The sequence below is a fragment of the Lepidochelys kempii genome, chromosome 14 (genome assembly GCF_965140265.1).
Source record: "Lepidochelys kempii isolate rLepKem1 chromosome 14, rLepKem1.hap2, whole genome shotgun sequence".
Taxonomy (NCBI): domain Eukaryota; kingdom Metazoa; phylum Chordata; order Testudines; family Cheloniidae; genus Lepidochelys; species Lepidochelys kempii.
The window spans coordinates 16688076-16707563 of NC_133269.1; the positions used below are offsets into that span (position 1 = coordinate 16688076).

At 50.3% G+C, this 19488-nt stretch overlaps 1 protein-coding gene across 4 annotated transcripts in view; it reads right to left on the minus strand.

Annotated features, from left to right (window-relative positions):
• The window catches only part of RHBDF2 (rhomboid 5 homolog 2), an 84131-nt gene that overhangs the window by 18681 nt on the left and 45962 nt on the right, over window positions 1-19488 (minus strand). For 2 of the 4 annotated variants that reach the window (XM_073310152.1, XM_073310151.1), the window contains exons 2-3: window positions 7087-7242; window positions 6216-6343 (exon numbers count right to left, since the gene is read on the minus strand). In XM_073310152.1, coding sequence (XP_073166253.1) covers window positions 6216-6343; window positions 7087-7218 — 260 coding nt within the window. In that variant the 5' untranslated portion in view covers window positions 7219-7242. The other 2 variants (XM_073310153.1, XM_073310154.1) reach the window with 2 other exon arrangements.

Here is a 19488-nt window from a genome sequence, read left to right on the forward strand (position 1 = left end):
TACAAACTGAGTATTTTTGAATTGATTTTTCCCCGATTGCCCACCTGGATGAGCAAACCTAGCTGATCACCTTTGTTGTGTGCATCATAGATCCAGAGATTGAGTGCTACGCTGCCAGCTTTGAAATAGTCCTCGGAGAAACCCCTTCAGCATGCCGGACCCCCAAGGAGTGTCTCTTCCTACAGGGTGAGCCATGTGGCCTCACTGCCTTCTACTGCTGAACCTCTGGGCTTCAGCTTCACACCATGAGCTCTGTTCAACAAGTCCAGCTGAGACAGGCCCCTGCTAGAGACTTGTCCACTCTGCAGGGTTTCATGCACCTCCCCAAGCATTCACAGTGACACACACACACAGCGTTGTCAAGAAACAGTCGAGTTTATTAGTCAACTGCAGCACAGTGAAGTCCTTAGAGTAGTATAGGGAAAGGAAGGTTAAAGTGTAGGCCGTTCTGGTTAGCCCAGAGCCCAGCCAAGCTCTGCCATTGTTCAGGCTCTGGTCTCACCTCCTGGGTCAGGTTCCAGATTAGAGCCCAGACTCTTTCCAGCAGCCAGCTTTTACCCCCTCACCTCTCCAGTCCTTTGTTCTCCAGCTTGGGAATGTTGCTCAGCTTCCCTGAGGAGAGGTGGGGAAATCTGCCTCCCGCTGGGTCCTTGGTGGCTAGGTATCAATGCCCTGGGTGATTGGATTTGCCAGCCTCTTCTTGTATCTTCCATTGACAGGAGGTCGGTCTCAACTAGTCTTTTTTTTAAAATGGCTCATTTCAAGCTCAGCCAGGCAGGCAGCATTAATACCCATGTCTCTGAGCCTGCCCTGAGAGCAAGCAGTCCTTTTCCCCTCACCGGGCAACAACGCAGCATATATGGGAAACTGAGGCACACAGAAAAGGAGTACTTGTGGCACCTTAGAGACTAACACATTTATTTGGGCATAAGCTTTTGTGAGCTACAGCTCACTTCATCGGATGCATTCAGTGGAATACACAGTGGGGAGATTTATATACATAGAGAACATGAAACAATGGGTGTTACCATACACACTGTAACGAGAGTGATCACTTAAGGTGAGCTATTACCAGCAGGAGAGCGGGGGGTGGGAACCTTTTGTAGCGATAACCAAGGTGGGCCATTTCCAGCAGTTGACAAGAACATCTGAGGAATAGTGGGGGGTGGGGAATAAACATGGAGAAATAGTTTTACTTTGTGTAATGACACATCCACTCCCAGTCTCTATTCAAGCCTAAGTTAATTGTATCCAGTTTGCAAATTAATTCCAATTCAGCAGTCTCTCGTTGGAGTCTGTTTCTGAAGTTTTTTTTGTTGAAGAACTGCAACTTTTAGGTCTGTAATTGAGTGACCAAAGAGACTGAACTGTTCTCAGACTGGTTTTTGAATGTTACAATTCTTGACGTCTGATTTGTGTCCATTTATTCTTTTGCGTATAGACTGTCCAGTTTGACCAATGTACATGGCAGAGGGGCATTGCTGGCACATGATGGCATATATCACATTGGTAGATGTGCAGGTGAACGAGCCTCTGATAGTGTGGCTGATGTGATTAGGCCCTATGATGGTGTCCCCTGAATAGATATGTGGACACAGTTGGCAACGGGCTTTGTTGCAAGGATAGGTTCCTGGGTTAGTGGTTCTGTTGTGTGGTTGTTGGTGAGTATTTGCTTCAGGTTGGGGGGCTGTCTGTAGGCAAGGACTGGCCTGTCTCCCAAGATCTTTGAGTGTGATGGGTCGTCCTTCAGGATAGATTGTAGATCCTTGATGATGCGCTGGAGAGGTTTTAGTTGGGGGCTGAAGGTGATGGCTAGTGGCATTCTGTTATTTTCTTTGTTGGGCCTGTCCTGTACTAGGTGACTTCTGGGTACTCTTCTGGCTCTGTCAATCTGTTTCTTCACTTCAGCAGGTGGGTATTGTAGTTGTAAGAATGCTTGACAAAGATCTTGTAGGTGTTTGTCTCTGTCTGAGGGGTTGGAGCAAATACGGTTGTATCATAGAGCTTGGCTGTAGACAATGGATCGTGTGGTGTGGTCTGGATGAAAGCTGGAGGCATCTAGGTAGGAATAGCGGTCAGTAGGTTTCCGGTATAGGGTGGTGTTTATGTAACCATCGCTTATTAGCGGGCTAGTGTCCAGGAAGTGGATCTCTTTTGTGGACTGGTCCAGACTGAGGTTGATGGTGGGATGGAAATTGTTGAAATCATGGTAGAATTCCTCAAGGGCTTCTTTTCCATGGGTCCAGATGATGAAGATGTCATCAATGTAGCTCAAGTAGAGTAGGGGCATTAGGGGACGAGAGCTGAGGAAGCGTTGTTCTAAGTCGGCCATAAAAATGTTGGCATACTGTGGGGCCATGCGGGTACCCATAGCAGTGCTACTGATTTAAAGGTATACATTGTACCCAAATGTGAAATAGTTATGGATGAGGACAAAGTCACAAAGTTCAGCCACCAGGTTTGCCGTGACATTATCGGGGATACTGTTCCTGATGGCTTGTAGTCCATCTTTGTGTGGAATGTTGATGTAGAGGGCTTCTACATCCATAGTGGCCAGGACGGTGTTTTCAGGAAGGTCACCGATGGATTGTAGTTTCCTCAGGAAGTCAGTGGTGTCTCGAAGGTAGCTGGGAGTGCTGGTAGCGTAGGGCCTGAGGAGGGAGTCTACATAGCCAGACAATCCTGCTGTCAGGGTGCCAATGCCTGAGATGATGGGGCATCGGGATTCCCAGGTTTATGGATCTTGGGTAGCAGATAGAATACCCCAGGTCGGGGCTCCAGGGGTGTGTCTGTGCGGATTTGTTCTTGTGCTTTTTCAGGGAGTTTCTTGAGCAAATGCTGTAGTTTCTTTTGGTAACCCTCAGTGGGATCAGAGGGTAATGGCTTGTAGAAAGTGGTGTTGGAGAGCTGCCTAGCAGTCTCTTGTTCATATTCCGACCTAATCATGACGACGACAGCACCTCCTTTGTCAGCCTTTTTGATTATGATGTCAGTTGTTTCTGAGGCTGTGGATGGCATTGTGTTCTGCATGGCTGAGGTTATGGGGCAAGTGATGCCGCTTTTCCACAATTTCAGCCCGTGCACATCGGCGGAAGCACTCTATGTAGAAGTCCAGTCTGCTATCTCGACCTTCAGGAGGAGTCCACGCAGAATCTTTCTTTTTGTAGTCTTGGTAGGAAGGTCTCTGTGGGTTAGTATGTTGTTCAGAGGTGTGTTGGAAATATTCCTTGAATCGGAGACATCAAAAATAGGATTCTAGGTCACCACAGAACTGTATCATGTTCGTGGGGGTGGAGGGGCAGAAGGAGAGGCCCCGAGATAGCCCAGCAGAAGAATCTGTCCTAAGAGTATAGTTGGATATATTAACAATATTGCTGGGTGGGTTAAGGGAACCACTGTTGTGGCCCCTTGTGGCACGCAGTAGTTTAGTGTCCTTTTTCTTTTGTAGAGAAGCAAAGTGTGTGTTGTAAATGGCTTGTCTAGTTTTGTAAAGTCCAGCCATGAGGAAGTTTGTGTGGAAGGTTGGTTTTTTATGAGATTATCCAGTTTTGAGAGCTCATTCTTAATCTTTCCCTGTTTGCTGTAGAGGATGTTGATCAGGTGGTTCCGCAGTTTCTTTGAGAGCGTGTGGCACAAGCTGTCAGCATAGTCTGTGTGGTATGTAGATTGTAATGGATTTTTTTTTACCTTCAGTCCTTTTGGTATGATGTCCGTCTGTTTGCATTTGGAAAGGAAGATAATGTCTGTCTGTATCTGTACGAGATTTTTCATGAAGTGGATAGATTTCCACTCCATATGGCTAAATTCAGTGCCTTGCATAATGACAGGTTTCAGAGTAGTAGCCGTGTTAGTCTGTATTCGCAAAAAGAAAAGGAGAATGCCTGGCCCTGTGGAGGAGCAGAAGACAGATGAGGACCAGGGAGGACATGTTCTGTGAGATCCTATAAGCCAATGCTGCATCCACCCATCAACAAAGTGGGTTGGAGAGCCAACGTGACCAACGACATGGAGAAAGATATAGAGAGGACAGGAAAAAGGCATGGGAATTCCAGCAGACCAAGAAGCAGGAAACGCACCAGCACATAATGGGTCTCCTCAGACAGCAAACTCTTGGCGTACAGCTTCACGAGCCATGGGAGCAAAAGGGATAGGCTGTGTCCCGCAGAATCACCACTGGCATGTCAACATCGCCAGCGGCAATCCACCAGTTAGGAAAGAATGCCCCTGCCTGCAGCTTTTGGGAAAGTCCCGTGTTCTTAAAGAGGTGAGCATCATGCACCTTCTCTGACCAACCTACATGGATATTGGTGAAGCATCCCTGGTGATTGATCAACGCTTGCATCATCATGGAAAAGTAGCCCTTTCTGTTGATGTACTCTGTAGCAAGGTGGGCTGGTGCCAAAATAGGGATATGAGTGCTGTCCATCACCTCACTGCAGCTCAGGAACCCCACTGCTGCAAATCCATCCACTAGCAGCTCCTGCATGTTGCCGAGAGTCTCAGTCCTGCGTAAGAGGATACGATTCATGGGGCTATACACTTGCCTGAGAGTGGTCGCCACTGTGAATTTCCCAATGCCAAAATGCTTTCCCATTGCAAACTTACAGAGCGCAATCGTTACTTGTGTCTCCACTGTGTGGTGGAAAAATTAACCACGCGTTGTGTTTGGATCAGAACCAAGCCCGAGGCTCCTTACTGTCAATGCAGCTCTTATTCTGGTGTCCCTGTGCTGGGGAGTGCTCTGCACACGGATCCAAGAAGGTGACCTGTCACATCCAACGGTTCCGCCGCCACCGCTTGTCATTCCAAACCTACATTACAATGTGATCCCAATGCTCAGTGCTCGTTTCGCGAACACGGCAAGCAACCCTGAATTGTTTCTCACTATGTCCATCAGCCAACTGTCCTCCGAGATAGCCTCATGTCCCTGGTTGTTGGGGTACTTCCTGAGGGTCTGAAAGTCAGACGAGTTGAACGTAGCGCATGCAGGATGTACACAAGAACAGTGCAGAACTCTGTGGGCTCCAGGGTTTCTGCCAGAGCCTGAAAAGCATGGAGTGGATTTGTGGGATTAGTTTTAAACCAAGGCACAAAAATGATGGGAAACGGATGGGCTTATGGGACCCAGAGAGTTGCACGCTGGGTACTTGGCCCCTTGCTCCCAGAGATCTCTGGGTGAACCCTTACTAATGTTACACAAAACATTGCGCTGGACGATGGTGCACAGCATGCTGGCATCACACTTTACACGCAGTGCAGGCGCAAGCAGCCGAGGACACGCCTGCCTCAGCAACATACGAACTGCAGCAGCCGCGTGCCACCGCAACTTGCGTGGATTGTGGTTTGCGGTGTAGACATAGCCTCAGGCAGGCGTACCCACGCTAGCTTTAATTGTGCGAGCACGCTGAAAACAGCGGCGAAGATGCAGTGGGTCAGACCCTGAACTTGGTTAGCAATGCAAGTATGTCCGGGGTGCTTTTATAGCCTGGCTGAAGCCTGCAACATCACATCTTCAGAGTTACTTTTAGCCATGCTAGCTAGATGACAGCTTGCACCAACGTGCCTCCCTGCGCTGCAATGCAATACACAATGGCAGGGTGGACATGGCATTAAGGGTCCAAGAACACGCAAGGTGCACGTGACGTTCAAAGCGTTCACACTACAGGAGAAAGGAGTTCTTTGATCCCAGCCACTTCACCCACAGACGCAGGCCATAATGTAGCTCAGTTGTCAGCCTCGGCTCTGGAGGGGCCCAGGCCCGCAGTAGCAGGGGATGCCAGGAATTCAAACCTCTTGGCAACAGCATCGGTACCTGCACCGCACTGGAAACAGGCTTGTTAGCTTGGTGCTGAAACAGAAGCACAAGTGAATGCACCTGTGATTAAATACTACAGAGAAACGCAGGTCTGTGAAAAGCATGAGTTCGAATTCTAAGGGAGGAGACTGGCATTGTTCCTGGAAAAGCGGACAGCTGGGCAAAACACAACAGATGAAAACCCAACACAAGACCTGGTTAACTTATTTCAACTTCCTGATTCTAAACACACGCAGCTTCGACCTCCACGCCTGGTCCCGCAGCACATCTGCTGCAGCCAAGGCAGAGACCAGAAAAACAGGGAGCCAAATCTGTTCAGCTCCCCTCCCCACAGCTTAGCGCCAGGTGCTGCAGCGTCCGACACGTGGTGCTGTGACACCCAGTGCCACACGCTCCTTACTTGCGGATGCTCTGGGACAGGGAGGTCTGTCTGTGGAAGCCAGGACGTCTCTCCAACATGTTCTCATCCCTTTTCCCTCTGGGCTCCTGTAGGCTCACGCTCTTTTGATACACTGGGTTTTTCAGAGGCTGGAAGGGGAGCCAAGCCGTTAGGAGCAGAGCTGGGAAGGGGAACACATTTCTGTGTATAGCTGGGATCCCCCTGCAACCCACTGTTCAGGGAGGCGGCGGGAACAGAGCCGGTCAGCCAAGAGACTGACCTACTTCTCACCAGGGCTCAACCTCCTACCGATAGGTTTGGGTTCTCGCAGGGCATGCCCTGTGTTTGACCTTAAATTAAATTAAGAGCTTGACAGAGGGGTCCCACATTCAGATGTTCTGCTGGCATGGGGAAGCAAGGAGTAGCTTCAAGAATTCCAATTGAAAAACTGAGCCCCCCCACCCCCGCCCCCAGCACCCCATCTGCCTACCCTTTGGTGCATCCCAGGCCCCTTAGACAGCTCCTGCTTCCAACCCTTGGCAGAAGGGATGAAGAGCAATGCTGTGGGGAGGGAGCTCTGTAAAGCCATTTCATAATGGGCAGCTAATGGGGGAACAACTAACCCCCTGGAGATGGGCCGTCAATGCACATCATCATTCTGAGCAGCCAGCTAGGCAGCAGCCTGGAAAATGGCAGCATTCAGGGCTCTAATCAAGCAGCAGAATGGGACAGGAGATGAGTGCTGGGCTGGGGAACAGGGCTCGACCCTGCTCCCAGAGGAGCAGCATTCCCTAGTCCCTTACCACTGTTACAACCCCCTGTGCCCCCAAACACACCCTCCAGGGTCCCTGGGAATTAACAGGCATTGGGACGTTGGGGATCCCCCTCTTACCACCTTTTGGCTGCTTTCCTCCTCTAGCTCCACTGGTGGAATGGTGATGGAGAGGTCAGGCGGCTTCCTGCTCTGCAGGCGGCTGCTGCTGGTGCTCGACCGGCTGCCCCCGTTCTTATCGCTGGACGACATCTCAAACAGGAGGAGTTACTCAGGCTAAACGGGGAGGAGGGAGGAAAAAAAAGTGAGACCCTAGATTTCTTGGCCCTTACTGCTGATTGCACAGGGGAGGAGGTTGATCGGTTTCCTCTCCAGGGGGAAGGTGAGGTAATGGCCATTTCATGGATTTACTGCAGATAACCGCTAATGGGTCTGTGCACCGCGGAGACCCCCTGGAGGCACATCAGTTCTTTAAGTGCTTGTCGCAAGGAGAGACATGCAGAATCCTTTCCTTTAAGCACTTCCCAGAGGGCCAGCGGGAGCCCCCGCTCCTCAGCCATATGGTACTAGAGATCAACATTTCACACTTCTACAGGGACTTCCATGCAAGAGTCCTCAAGTGCTACCCAAAGATCACAACAGGTCTGACTCATGCACCACTATCCCCACGTAACAGATGGGGAAAAAGCAAGTGGACTTGCCCAGCACAGCAATTCAGCGGCAGAGATAAGAACAAAAAAAACAAGATTCCCACCTCCTAGTCCCCTGCTCTAAGCGGTTCTTCATCGTAACCATGCGGCAAATCTCCCACCATTAGTCCTATCAAGCGCTTTGACTTGTGACGCTGCCCAGGAGGGTTGGACGTTGCAGCTTAACATAGCAAAGACAAAGGCTTTGAAGAGGTTCACCTCCAGCCCAAGGTGCTTGTGGAGTCAGAGACATGCCCGGCAATGGCGACCGATGGCTACGCCCAGCTTACAGTACATGCAGCTTGACCACAGCAGCAGGAAAGCCGTCGGAAGTCACACCCACTCAAAGCAGACTTCCAATGTTCAAAGAACTAACCTGGTGTGGGTCCAGAACGATGACCCCCACCTTAGGCAGTTGCGCTGAGCTCAGTGGAAGGAGATGAAACCAAGAGCAGAAACATTTTCAGACCATGAAACCTATTTCCATTCTGGAATAGTCTCCCCAGAGAAGCAGTGGGACTCTCCAGCCATCGAAAGCAAGATTCCCACCAGAAAGTGTCCCGTAGAGAACGAGCCGGCGCACAAGTAGAGAAAGGGAGTGGGTCATCATAAGTCTTGGCCGTCTCTGGTTTGTAAGGTATTTAAAGGCCTGTGGACTAGTCAGTCAGGATAGGAGTGAGAGCGCGGTTATACCATGGTCCTATCTGGAGCAACCTAATGTGAAAAAACATGATTCATTATGGTCTCTCCTGCCCCAGTCTAGCTAAAATCACCCAGCCCAGCACTGGGTGCACGGTGTCGGTGGGGCAGCGGCACAGTAGAAGTTCTTCCCAGCTCAACAGAAGCCTCAGCAAACTGGCTGGTCAAGGTCACTGTCACTCACCTGCCCTTCTCAAACTGTGTGTGTGGGGGTGGGGCAGAGAGAAGAGCAGGGGGAGAAAGGAAGGAAGGGTGCGCAGGAGAGAAAGCTCTACACCACCACAGGATTTAGCCAGACATCCCTTCAACTTCAATTTAGCATTTAATCCTGTTCCACGGCTGCTAAGTGTGTAGACAGTCATGGAATGGGACTCTCTAACCCTACAGCAAAGGCAGCTAGGAGAGCGTCTTCAGGAAGTCCCAAGGAGGAGAGCCCAAGTGTGGGTGCTACACTGGAGTGGCGGCCGAGTAGACGGCATCGTACTGAGCAGCCCATTTCCATTCGCTACGAACACTGGGGAGTTGTGCCATCCTTTTTGCTGGGGTTGGTGCCATCCCCTCCAGCTCTCTTCAGGTTTAGTCTAGGAGACAAGAGCGCATTTCCCTCTGCAGAGACTGTTCTCTAAAGGCAACATAGTGGAAGCACTTACAGTTCTGCAGTCAGCGTCCCTTGCTTTTGAAGCCCAGGATGGGGGTAGACTTTGGGGCAGCTAGTAACCAGCACAGGCTGTCCTAGGATGTAATGGTCCCTCCTGGCTGTAATCTATAAACCTTAGTGCACTCACGGAATAGCACTTCTCTGCCCCTCTCCCCATCTAGTGCAGTGCTGGGGGTGTCTATTTAGATTGGAAGCTGCTTCTTAGGGGCAGGGGCTCACATCTCCTCTTTGTGCCCTGGAGCAACAAGCACATAGGCAGCCATTTAGGCCACTCACCAACTAGCCAACACTCCCACTGCAGGGGGTGGGGAGAAGGGAAGCTTTAAGTGAGTAGCACCAGGAAGAGCAATGAGTGGGAAGCTTGGTAGCAAAATCTCTAGTATTAAAATGAACTTTGAGCAACACTACAGAACTGTAAATCAAACCCACGTAAGCGAAAGGGCCGAGGAGCAGGAGTGGTTACTACAGAAACCTCACACAAACCCTGACATGACTGAAATGAGCTAGTCGGTTTCCTCCATGCACCAAGTAGACATGGAGCCTTCATTAGGGATTGGCTCACTTTTGCTTCATTTGAATTTCTTCTGGGCAGAGACCAGGTGAGCAGAGGATGCCCTGGGTAGGACTCAGGAGCACCAGCAGAGACGCATTACAGTTTTACCATCCGTAGGAGTCATGTGGCATTTGATGATTTAATTAAAGCCCCAGCTCCTGGAGTCACAGGATTACTATGAAGCTCTGCATTCAGAAAAAGTTTCTAGCCCTGCTGGTTTCAGAGAAAAACTTGAAAATGTGACCCAAGCATGAGCCCAAAGGCTAAAAATTCAAAAGACTAGAGAATTTGTATTTTGTTCCTCCCTCCCCCACAAATCTCATGATTTTGCAAGGGGGCCTGATTCACTATTTTTGAACACATGGCATTAGCGACACTGGAGTCAATGCTACCAGCCCCTCATTTCTCTCTCCTCCTCGCCCCGCCCCCAAATATCCTAACTCTGTTCAGTAGCCTTGAAAGCAGATCATTCGAGACCAGACATTTTGCATTCACTGTTGGCCTCGCTCTGCCTTCTGCATGAGCCAGGTGTTTGCCAGTTTGCTGCTGCTGCATTGCCAGCTGGCTCATTGTTCAGGCTCATTGTTCTCGCTAGCAGAGAACGCCTGGTCCACTAGAACACTCCTTCCCTGCTCTGGCCTGGTCCCACTGCGGTTCTGCGTTTGACGTACGGGAGCACACTCAGCATCCAGCGGACGCTGCTTCGTAACTCCCCTCTCTGACCCTGATATAACATGCCAGAAAAGTAATAGGCTGCAGCGACATCATCCCCGTTAACCCGTTTTTGGAGACCGGAGAAATGGAAGCCCGCTGTCCCAGCTGATTACGAGGGCAGTGAATTACCCCCCAGTCCCTCCAGGAGATTGGGCCTGCTCCATCTGAGCTGTTGCACCAATCTGTGAGCAAGGGAGCTCTAGAACAGCTGTGCCCTTCTGAATTCTGTATTTGGATTCTATGCTTTAGAGCAAAATCTTCTCGTCTATGGGACGGATTCTCCACTGCTTCCAGTTCGTGCTGGTGGAATACCACTTGATGGGGATACCCGTGCAAGTGTGATGGATGTAAGGGTTACCCTAGCACTCATTTAGCCCCAGGCCCCCTTGATGTAAACACGATAGACTCCTAATCCCAGCCTGGTGCAGACTTACCCAAGCATAGTTAATGATAGCAGCCAGGTCAGGGAGAGCAGTCACAAGTGCATGAAAGAGCTCCCAGCCTGGCTGGCTGTAAGCTGTCATAACAAGGGACTTTCCTCAGCCCTTCAGTCCAAGCAAGGAAACGTGCCCTGGAGGGACTAGCGGTGAAAGCTGTGGGCAGTGGGTCAGCTGGATTTGCAGTACAGCTTTTAAGTGGTCTCCTCATCTGCTTATATAACTATTTGGGTCAGGCAGGCTAAGCCCAGCGCTATCTGAAGCGGGACTGGCAAGGGTTAAAATCCACTTCTTCTCTCTTTATAGCTAGAATGGTGCTAGTGGGGACCACGTAGCAAATAGGGGGGTTCTAAGCCTGCTCTGTTCATGCCTGGCAGCATCATGGGTCATGTCAGCAGGGTGGAGTTTAGCTTGTATGTTTAAAAACAAGGCTCTAGCAGAGAGATTTGGGAGCCGGGGGTGGGGGTGCGTGGGAGAGAAATGAAGAGAAAATAGTGTTGAAGCTGGAAGGTGAGACAAGAGACCAAATTAAAAGCCAACAGATCAACTGTGTGTTACCTCCATCCTGACCTCTTGCAAACCCAAACACTCAGATCTACAAATGCAGGGACGCTCAGCTGGTTGGGTGCCTTTGAATACATTAGCCTAGTTACCGTAGGAGTCTTAAAAATTAAGACCCTCTGATCAAAGTCTTCAGCACGTTGGTTTGCACAAATGAGGATCTGAAGGAGAATGGGCAGCATGGTCAAATGGAAAAGGCACTGTCTGGGGTACCATAGCAGGGTTCTGTTACCATCTCTGCCAAGGACCTGGCCTTGGGAAAGTCACTTCCCCAGCGTGCCTCTGTTTCCCCCCTCTCTGAAATAGGGATGATTTTTACCCTCTTTTGTGAAGGTGCTTTAAGACTAACGACCAACCAGTACAGGACCACTAGAAATGGCTTCCACTAGTTAGGGCTTGTCTTCACATGCCGCACTACACTGGCACAGGAGAAGCTCTCCCATCGACAGAGTGCTGTCTACATGGGGGGTTAGGTCAGCGGTGGAACTACATTGCTATGGGGTGACAGTTATATGGATATAGTTGTAGATCTGGCCTTAGCAGAACTGGGCATGGTTTAGTTTTGAGAAGACTGAGCGGGGACGGGATACGTTTTCAGATGGGCTAAGGGCTGTTATAAAGAGAATGGGGATCGATTGTTCTCCATGTCCATTGAAGGTAGGATAAGTAGTAATGGGCTTAATCTGCAGCAAGGGAGACTTAGATATTAGGAAAAACTTTCTAAACCTAGCTCTAAGGGAAGTTAAGCTCTCAAATGGGCTTCCAAAGGAGATTGTGGAATCCCCCTCATTGAAGGTTTTTAGGAACAGGTTGGACAAACCCCCATCAGGGATGCTCTAGGTTTACTTGGTCCTGCCTCCGTGCAGGTCCCTTCAGGTCCCTTCCAGGCCCACATTTCTGTGAAACGCCTTACCCTTCAGACAGCCTGCCTCCCACCTCAACGCCTTTCTTTGCACCACTATGACATGCAGACTAAAACCACCAAGACTGAAGATCTCGCCCCCACATTTCAGCTCCAAAAGGAATGACTCATGAAGTTAAGGGGATGACTACACAGAACTGCAGGTAGTGTCAAATGCAGCAGGCGTTGAGCAGCTAAAGGAAACAAACCGGAGGGGAGAACTGCACAACAGCCGAGGAAGAGGGGGAACTGTGAGGAAACAGCGCTCCTTGCAGCTAGGTAGAGCAAGAGGCTCTGAACTCCCCACACCTGGCTTACTTTAGCACACGAGGGCATCAGAGCAGCTTTGCGTGCCTGTATCCAAGCACCACCAATCTCTTATAAAAGGGGTGTTTTACAGCAGAGGCACAAAGCTATCAAAGCTTAAGAGCTGGGCTTTTTAAGCTGTGCTGCCTGAACCAGTAAACAAGGCACATAAGCAAAACCAACCCCCCTCGGTGGGCTGGTTTCTAAATACTGGGATACTTGCCCTCCTGCTCCTTGGTGCGGTACCGGAGTCTGTCAGGAAAAGGAATCTGAGGTCAAGGATCCCTCCTCGCTCCACACCAGACATGATGGGAGTTTGAGTCCAGGAGAGATAAGAGTGGTCGTGGATTTACCAGGGATGGGGAGAGCAACTGGACCTCAGGGTGGGGGATAGCTCAGTGGTTTGAGCATTGGCCTGCTAAACCCAGGGTTGTGAGTTCAATCCTTGAGGGGGCCATTTAGGGATCTGGGGCAAAAATTGGGGATTGGTCCTGCTTTGAGCAGGGGGTTGGACTAGATGACCTCCTGAGGTCCCTTCCAACCCTGAGATTCTATGAATCTATGAATCAGCATGGAGTTTGGTGTGGGGGAGAGAACCATCACTTCCTAGTATTCACTGCAAGCTGACTCGCAGCACAGCTCGACCTTAGTATGTTGAAGAGCCCTTTGGCTCCATTCACCCCCAAGGACACTCACTGCTTTGCCTGCATGTTCAGCGCCTTGCAGGATCTAGCCCTCAGTGTCAAGTAATGTGGGCACCTCCCTTTCTTCAGCCCAGCTATTGACATCTCACCATCCTCCATCCTTCCTGCAATGGGGGCGGATGCAATACTTGCTTCATGTTTTGCATATTCCACCTGGCAGGGCAGCCGCTAACATTCTTTCCACTGGCAGGTTACAATGTACAATTTTTTGCACATCAGCTCAATTAGCAATGCATGCCGTTCACCTCCAGGGATGCAAATCTAACCCAAACTCTCATTAGCTCTCTCCCACGCCACAAGCTGCACAGGTCAAGCTTGCTTTAGAAACAGGCTGGAAGTCCTGGATCTTCACAAATTTATCCGCCCCACCCCCCATCCTCTGCCATGTTGGGTGCAAATGTTATGACAGTGGGGGGTGGAGTCTATTACAGCCCAGACAATCCCAGGAGTTCAAACATAACGAGTCACGTCCCCCATCCAAAAACCACCATAAACAATAGCCCCAAAATGATTGGCTTCAAAACGGTGAGATGTTTTTGTCAATATTCTGACTTTTGAGCCTGTAGGGGTCATGCTTTCAAGCTTCTCTGCAACCACAAGGGCTAAAACCAGTGATTTTCCAGGAAGGTTTGGAGCTATGAACTAGCAGTGACAGATTTGGAGCTACTCTATAGTAATGCATGAATATTGTATGTTCACTGGGATACTGAGAGGTTTTCTGTACGACTATACCAGGCTAACAACTGGAGATGGGGGAGAACAACAGGAAGGAAAAGAAGGGCTCAAGAGTGGGTGGGTGAGGTTCTGTGGCTTGCAAAGTGCTGGAGGTCAGACTAGATCATCATGATAGTCCCTTCTGACCTTGAAGTCTATGAGTCTTTAAGACAAATGACCCCGCTGCAATCATGAGAGTTGTTAAGGGAAAATGCCAGGATTCCCAGGTTCGGAGATTTTTGCCTCTTCTCCAGATAACCTACAAACCTGGTTTGAACCAGGACAGGAAGAGGTCCAGAGCAAAGGAGATCGAAAGAACTCTGGCAGGTAGGAACAGGAACTCTCTTGAGAGGGGAGAGTCGACTGTCCAGGAGAACCAGACAGCACACGGACATGCTGAAGGTGTCTAAAGATGCTAGTCCTGCCCAGGTCACCATCGCAGGATGCTGGGGCATTAGGTAAGACAGACAGACATGCACACAAGACTGTTTTAAACCCCCCCCCCCCCCCACACACACACACAAATGCATTGTTCCTACTGTTAAAACAATGCAACTGTTTAAGCTCTTTGATCACTGTGTACACGGTTGGTCAGACTCTCAAAGGGAAGAACAACAGGAGCTAAACCCAGCCAAATCAGCTGGCTAAGAACAGCTGATACACAGCTGGGTACTGTAGCCCCAGGCCTGGTGTAAGAGTGGAAGAAGTGCAGAATCCCACCCCAAGAGAGGTAAAGGCACCAAGGCCTGACACCTCATTTCACATAAAATGCAGTTCCAAGCTAGATCTTCTAATCAGAGTGGGAAATATTTTGCAAAACAAATTATTTTCATCCGTTGCCTTCTGTTCAGCAACGGCATCAGGATGGACACCAGAAGCACGAGAGAAGGAGAAACCCTGAAGCTCTGCGCTTCCAGCGTGCCACCCTAACACGTGCATCAGGCCACGCAAAACCAAAAAGCTTTGCAGGTATTTCATGCGGGGAGCAGAGAGGCTTAACAGGGGGGACTAATACTTCAAGCTAACACTTTCCACAAGCTGAAACATCTCTATTGCGTTTAGAAAACTAAGAGCTGAGCAAAGAAAATAGCACGGTTTTAGTAGAGAAAAGTAATTGCATGGATCCTATTAGGAAATTATGCAGCACCTGGAAAGGATGCAAACCTTCACCGCTCGAGTCTCACGTGCACATGCTCGAGTCTCACGTGCACACCTGAGCTCAGGCCTCGAAGAGGAGGAGGTAATGCTCTGCCCAATTAGCGTAGCTTCCACTAACAAAGCTACTCAGTAACTCTCCCCATCCTCCAGCCAGCCAGCCGGAAACGGAAGAGCCCCGGGCAGGGCTGCTCTTAGAGGTGCCGAGTTGTCCTGTTTGCTACCATGCTTTCACAAGTCACTGTGCCTCAGTTTCCCCAGTTGTAAAACAGGGATAAATATTCACCTGATAGAGCTGTGATGCTGCTGAATTTATTAGTGCCTATAAGGTGCCTGGAGATGCGCAGTAGTGCTAAAGCAGCACTCATCCATATCACGAAAATGGACGCGCATGGGATTTTTGACTCCTGATGAGAGAGACTAACCTAGGGAGGACGCTGCAGAATCTGCTTTGAACCAGCCCAATCAACGGCTAGCCTGGTTCTTGTTGGGGCACATGCAATGGATCTAGAGTTACTCAGCTCTAGTCCGCATTACTCTGTTCCTGGTGCAACACCTGCATGCCCACCTTCCCCCGCTGAGCCTGCCTGCTTGGGATGTTACTCTACCCACATTTCTCTAGCCCCTACCCCCTCTGCGAGCACCTCAGTTTGCTTCCTAGACAACAGAGTAGCTGCCTGGTGCCCGGACCCCAACAGGGGTGTTCATTCTGTTACTCATTGGCAGCCCATTCAGTCTGAAATGGGAGGAGCCCCTCCTGCACCCGCAGAAATGTCTACATTGCTTAAAGCATCAACAGGCTCCAGCGGAACCCTGCTCTGCACTCACAGTATAAGCAGCGCTAGGCCAGGAGCCCCCAGACAGCACCCACTCACTAGCCATCCAGCAGCTGGCATTCAGAGTTAGTGCTGCTCTGATGCCCTGACACACTAAGACGTTGATCTCATTAGGGCCTCTACTTCGTGCTCTGTCCTGAGTGACTGAGGTCGTGGAAGAGTCCAAAACACTTCCTGCAAGCGCAGGGGTGCAACCCAGTACGCTGGCCAAATTCCAAAGAACGTGCTACCCTCCTGCACTCTCTGTCATTAATGGCATTCTTCACTTCCCGTCCTGAACTGCCACACAGGAACTGTGCACTGGGAATGACTGATGTAGGGAGTGGGGAACATGCAGAGCGCTCTGTTATTGAATACCTGCTACATTTCACCACTGAAGTAACAGCTCTCCCCTAGCTCAGAGGGGTCGTAAGAGGCATTTAATTGGGAGGGGCTTGAAGAGTGCTACATTAGAGGTACTTTAGACATGCTAGGTATTGTTAAAGCAGTTTGGGTTTTGCAGCGCTCAGCAGGCTGCATGAGGAAAGCCAGCCTGCAAGCAGCAAAGCCCAGGGCAGCGAGAGTCCAGGCAGTGAGCTGGAGAGAATTTCACAACAGCAGGGTCAGATTCTGAGGAAGGTGACAATGCAGCATAAAGAGGAAGCAGGAAGGCAGCTGGCCAGGCAAGCGTAAGGCACCGACTGATCACACAAACGCTGAGAGGGGAGGACTGTGCAGTGTCAAAGGCTGCACTGCTATGGAACGGTACGATGTAAGCGACCAAGAGAAAGAGCGACCGCCAGTCAGGAAGCACCTGGTTTTATTGTCTCTTAGCATTAAGGACAGAGGCACCCAAGATGCACCAGGCACCCACCCTTCGCATCCCGAGGGAAATCAACCAACCCCCTTGTTTCAGAGAGGCTTTTTTGAATAGCAGCCAACCTCAGTTTTGGCCACGCTGCTGTCTCTAAAAGCAAAGGGAGAAACTTGGATAAATCCCGGGGGAGGGTGCCTACAAGTTGTTGGAACCAGAGAGATGCAGCTGCCTAACTCAGACATGCCCAGCAGCCTCTGGCCCAACAGACCCAGCAACAGGGCACCATGCCAGCACAGGGACACCCCTACATGAACCAGTTGTTCCTTAGTGCTTGGGGGCTCGGGTAGTGCCATCACCCCCAGGGCTCTGGGCCACAAGCACCTCCACCTGAAGCTGAGTAGTTCTAGGGTGGGTTGAGAGCCACACATGTACCACGTAGATCTGCTAATTCATCCGAGTAGTACCTTATGAAGAGGAGGGCCTTTGGCAAACACTGCGTTGGGTTTCTGGGGAAGAGGGAGTGCCCGAGACCCCAGTGCAGCATGGGAAAGCTGTAGAGGTCCCCACACGTCTGGCAACGACCGGGCAGCCTCAAAGTCTGCAATCCTGTCTGCAGCAATGATGCTCCTGGCTGCTTCCTGATGAGGCCCCCCAGCTGTTCAGACAGTCTTGGAGCCCTTGCTCTGAGCCATGCTCTAGACCTGCAGCTCCACAATGGATCTACCACCTTCGAAATGGCATCTTGGCTCTCACACTAGCCTGAGCCTCATGCGGAGTCTTTTCCTCAGCCCTGCAGCAGGACATGCACTACACAAGCCTTCCCAGGAGATGCTACTTGTATTTCTAACACACTCATCGCTGTAGCAGCTGGATGCCAGCAACATCACCCCTACCCGTGTGCACTTCTATACACAGAGAACCCTACTTATCCTGGAGTCAGACCAAAATCTCTCTGGACTTGTCTACGCAGCATTGGGTTTTACACCCAGGAGTTAACAATAGCCATTTAACTCAAGGCCGTTAACATGCTTGCAAAGACCAGCCTGGAGACTCCCCTAACGTTTGTTCCAGGGCACGAACATTTGGGAGCTCCCCCAAGCCCTGGGGCTTGTAGAGCATCCAGACTACAAGCATGTTCCCCGCTGATCTGGAAGAAGTTATAAATTAACTCAAGGTAAGAAGTCACCAAAGGATAGATACCCTCTGAAAATAGAGCCTCAGCTCTTCGCCCTTCTCTCCCCCGACACCTTTCACCCTGGAGATGTTCGTCTAAGTGGAATCCCTTTAGCAATTGGCCTGAAGCCATTTCTCCTACAAAAACTTTCTACAGTAAACCCTAGAAAGCCAGGTCTCAGAACTGCATGCTGGAACATAGCACTCTTCACACCCCATCCCATTTGTAACGGGTACGCGGAGAATTATACGAATCCTGCTTAAACAGGATCCGGCCATTTCTCCCTGGAGTATCTATTCCTTTGCCTTTCTATGGTGTTTTTCACCCACGGCTCTTTCACGCCTTCTGAAAGAAAGAACTCACTGCCCCCTTGTGATGCGGGTGTTATTTTTACAGCTGTGGAAAGACAGGCACAGGAAAGGTTAAGAGTCTTCCTAAAGACCGTAGTAACTCAGTGGATTTCTGCTCCCAGCTCTGCTGAGTCCCTGACTCCAAATCCTGAGTTGGAGCTACAGGCCTATTCTCCCAAGACATAACACATTCCAAAGAAAGCAGGCCATAAGATGGTGAATAGTGCTGGTAATTTACCATCATCATCTAGATCAGGGGTTTTCAACCTTTTTCTTTCTGAGGCTCCCCCAATAGGCTATAAAAACTCCAAGCCCCACCTGTGCCACAAGAACGGTTTTCTGCATATAAAAACCAGGGTCAGCGTTAGGGGGTAACAAGCAGGGAAACTGCTTGGGCCCCATGCCACAGGGCCCCCTGTGAAGCTAAGTTGCTCAGGCTTCTGCTTCAGCCCTGGGTGGCGGGGCTCCGGGCCCCAGGCTTCAACCCTGTGCAGCAGGGCTTAGGCTTTCTGCCCTGGGCCACAGCGAGTCTAACACCGGTCCTGCTTGGCAGACCCCCTAAAACCTGCTCACGGCCCCGGACACCTGGTTGAAAACCACTGAGCTAAATCATTCAACCATGTGACTTGTCTCAAGACACCTAGTTAGAATAAATTTGACCACCAGAGGACAGCAGCATCCCTTTGTGTCCTCAGTGCGTAAGCCTTGGCTCAGACACCAGATGTGCTGCAGACAGCTCTCTCAGGGAGAGGAGGAGTGCATGCACAAGTAGGACTAAGTTATGCCCTACAGACTGATCAATACAACTGGAGCCCTGCCTACCACCACTGGCCTGGGGGAAATCTGCGGTTCTCACCAGCAGGGATAGGGTGACCAGCCAGCAAGTGTAAAAAATTGGGATGGGGGGGGGGGGTAAATAGCTGCCTATATAAGAAAAAAAAACCCAAAATCAGGGCTGTCCCTATAAAATCGGGACATCTGGTCACCCTAAGCAGGGAGCAGAGCAAGGATGGTCAAGTGCATGCAAAGAAAGAGGGTCATTTGGTGAATACATTTAAAGGCTTAGTAGAGAGGAAGGATGATGCAGCGGTTAGGGTACTAGCCAAGGACTGAGACGATGTGGGTTCAATTCCTGCCTCTTCCACAGACTTCCCAGGTGACTTTGGGTGAGTTGTTTGGTCTTTAAGTCTCATGTGCAAAATGGCAGCATTTCCCTCCAGCACAGGGAATGAGGATCACAATCATTAACATAGCTAGGTGCTCATTGGTAATAGA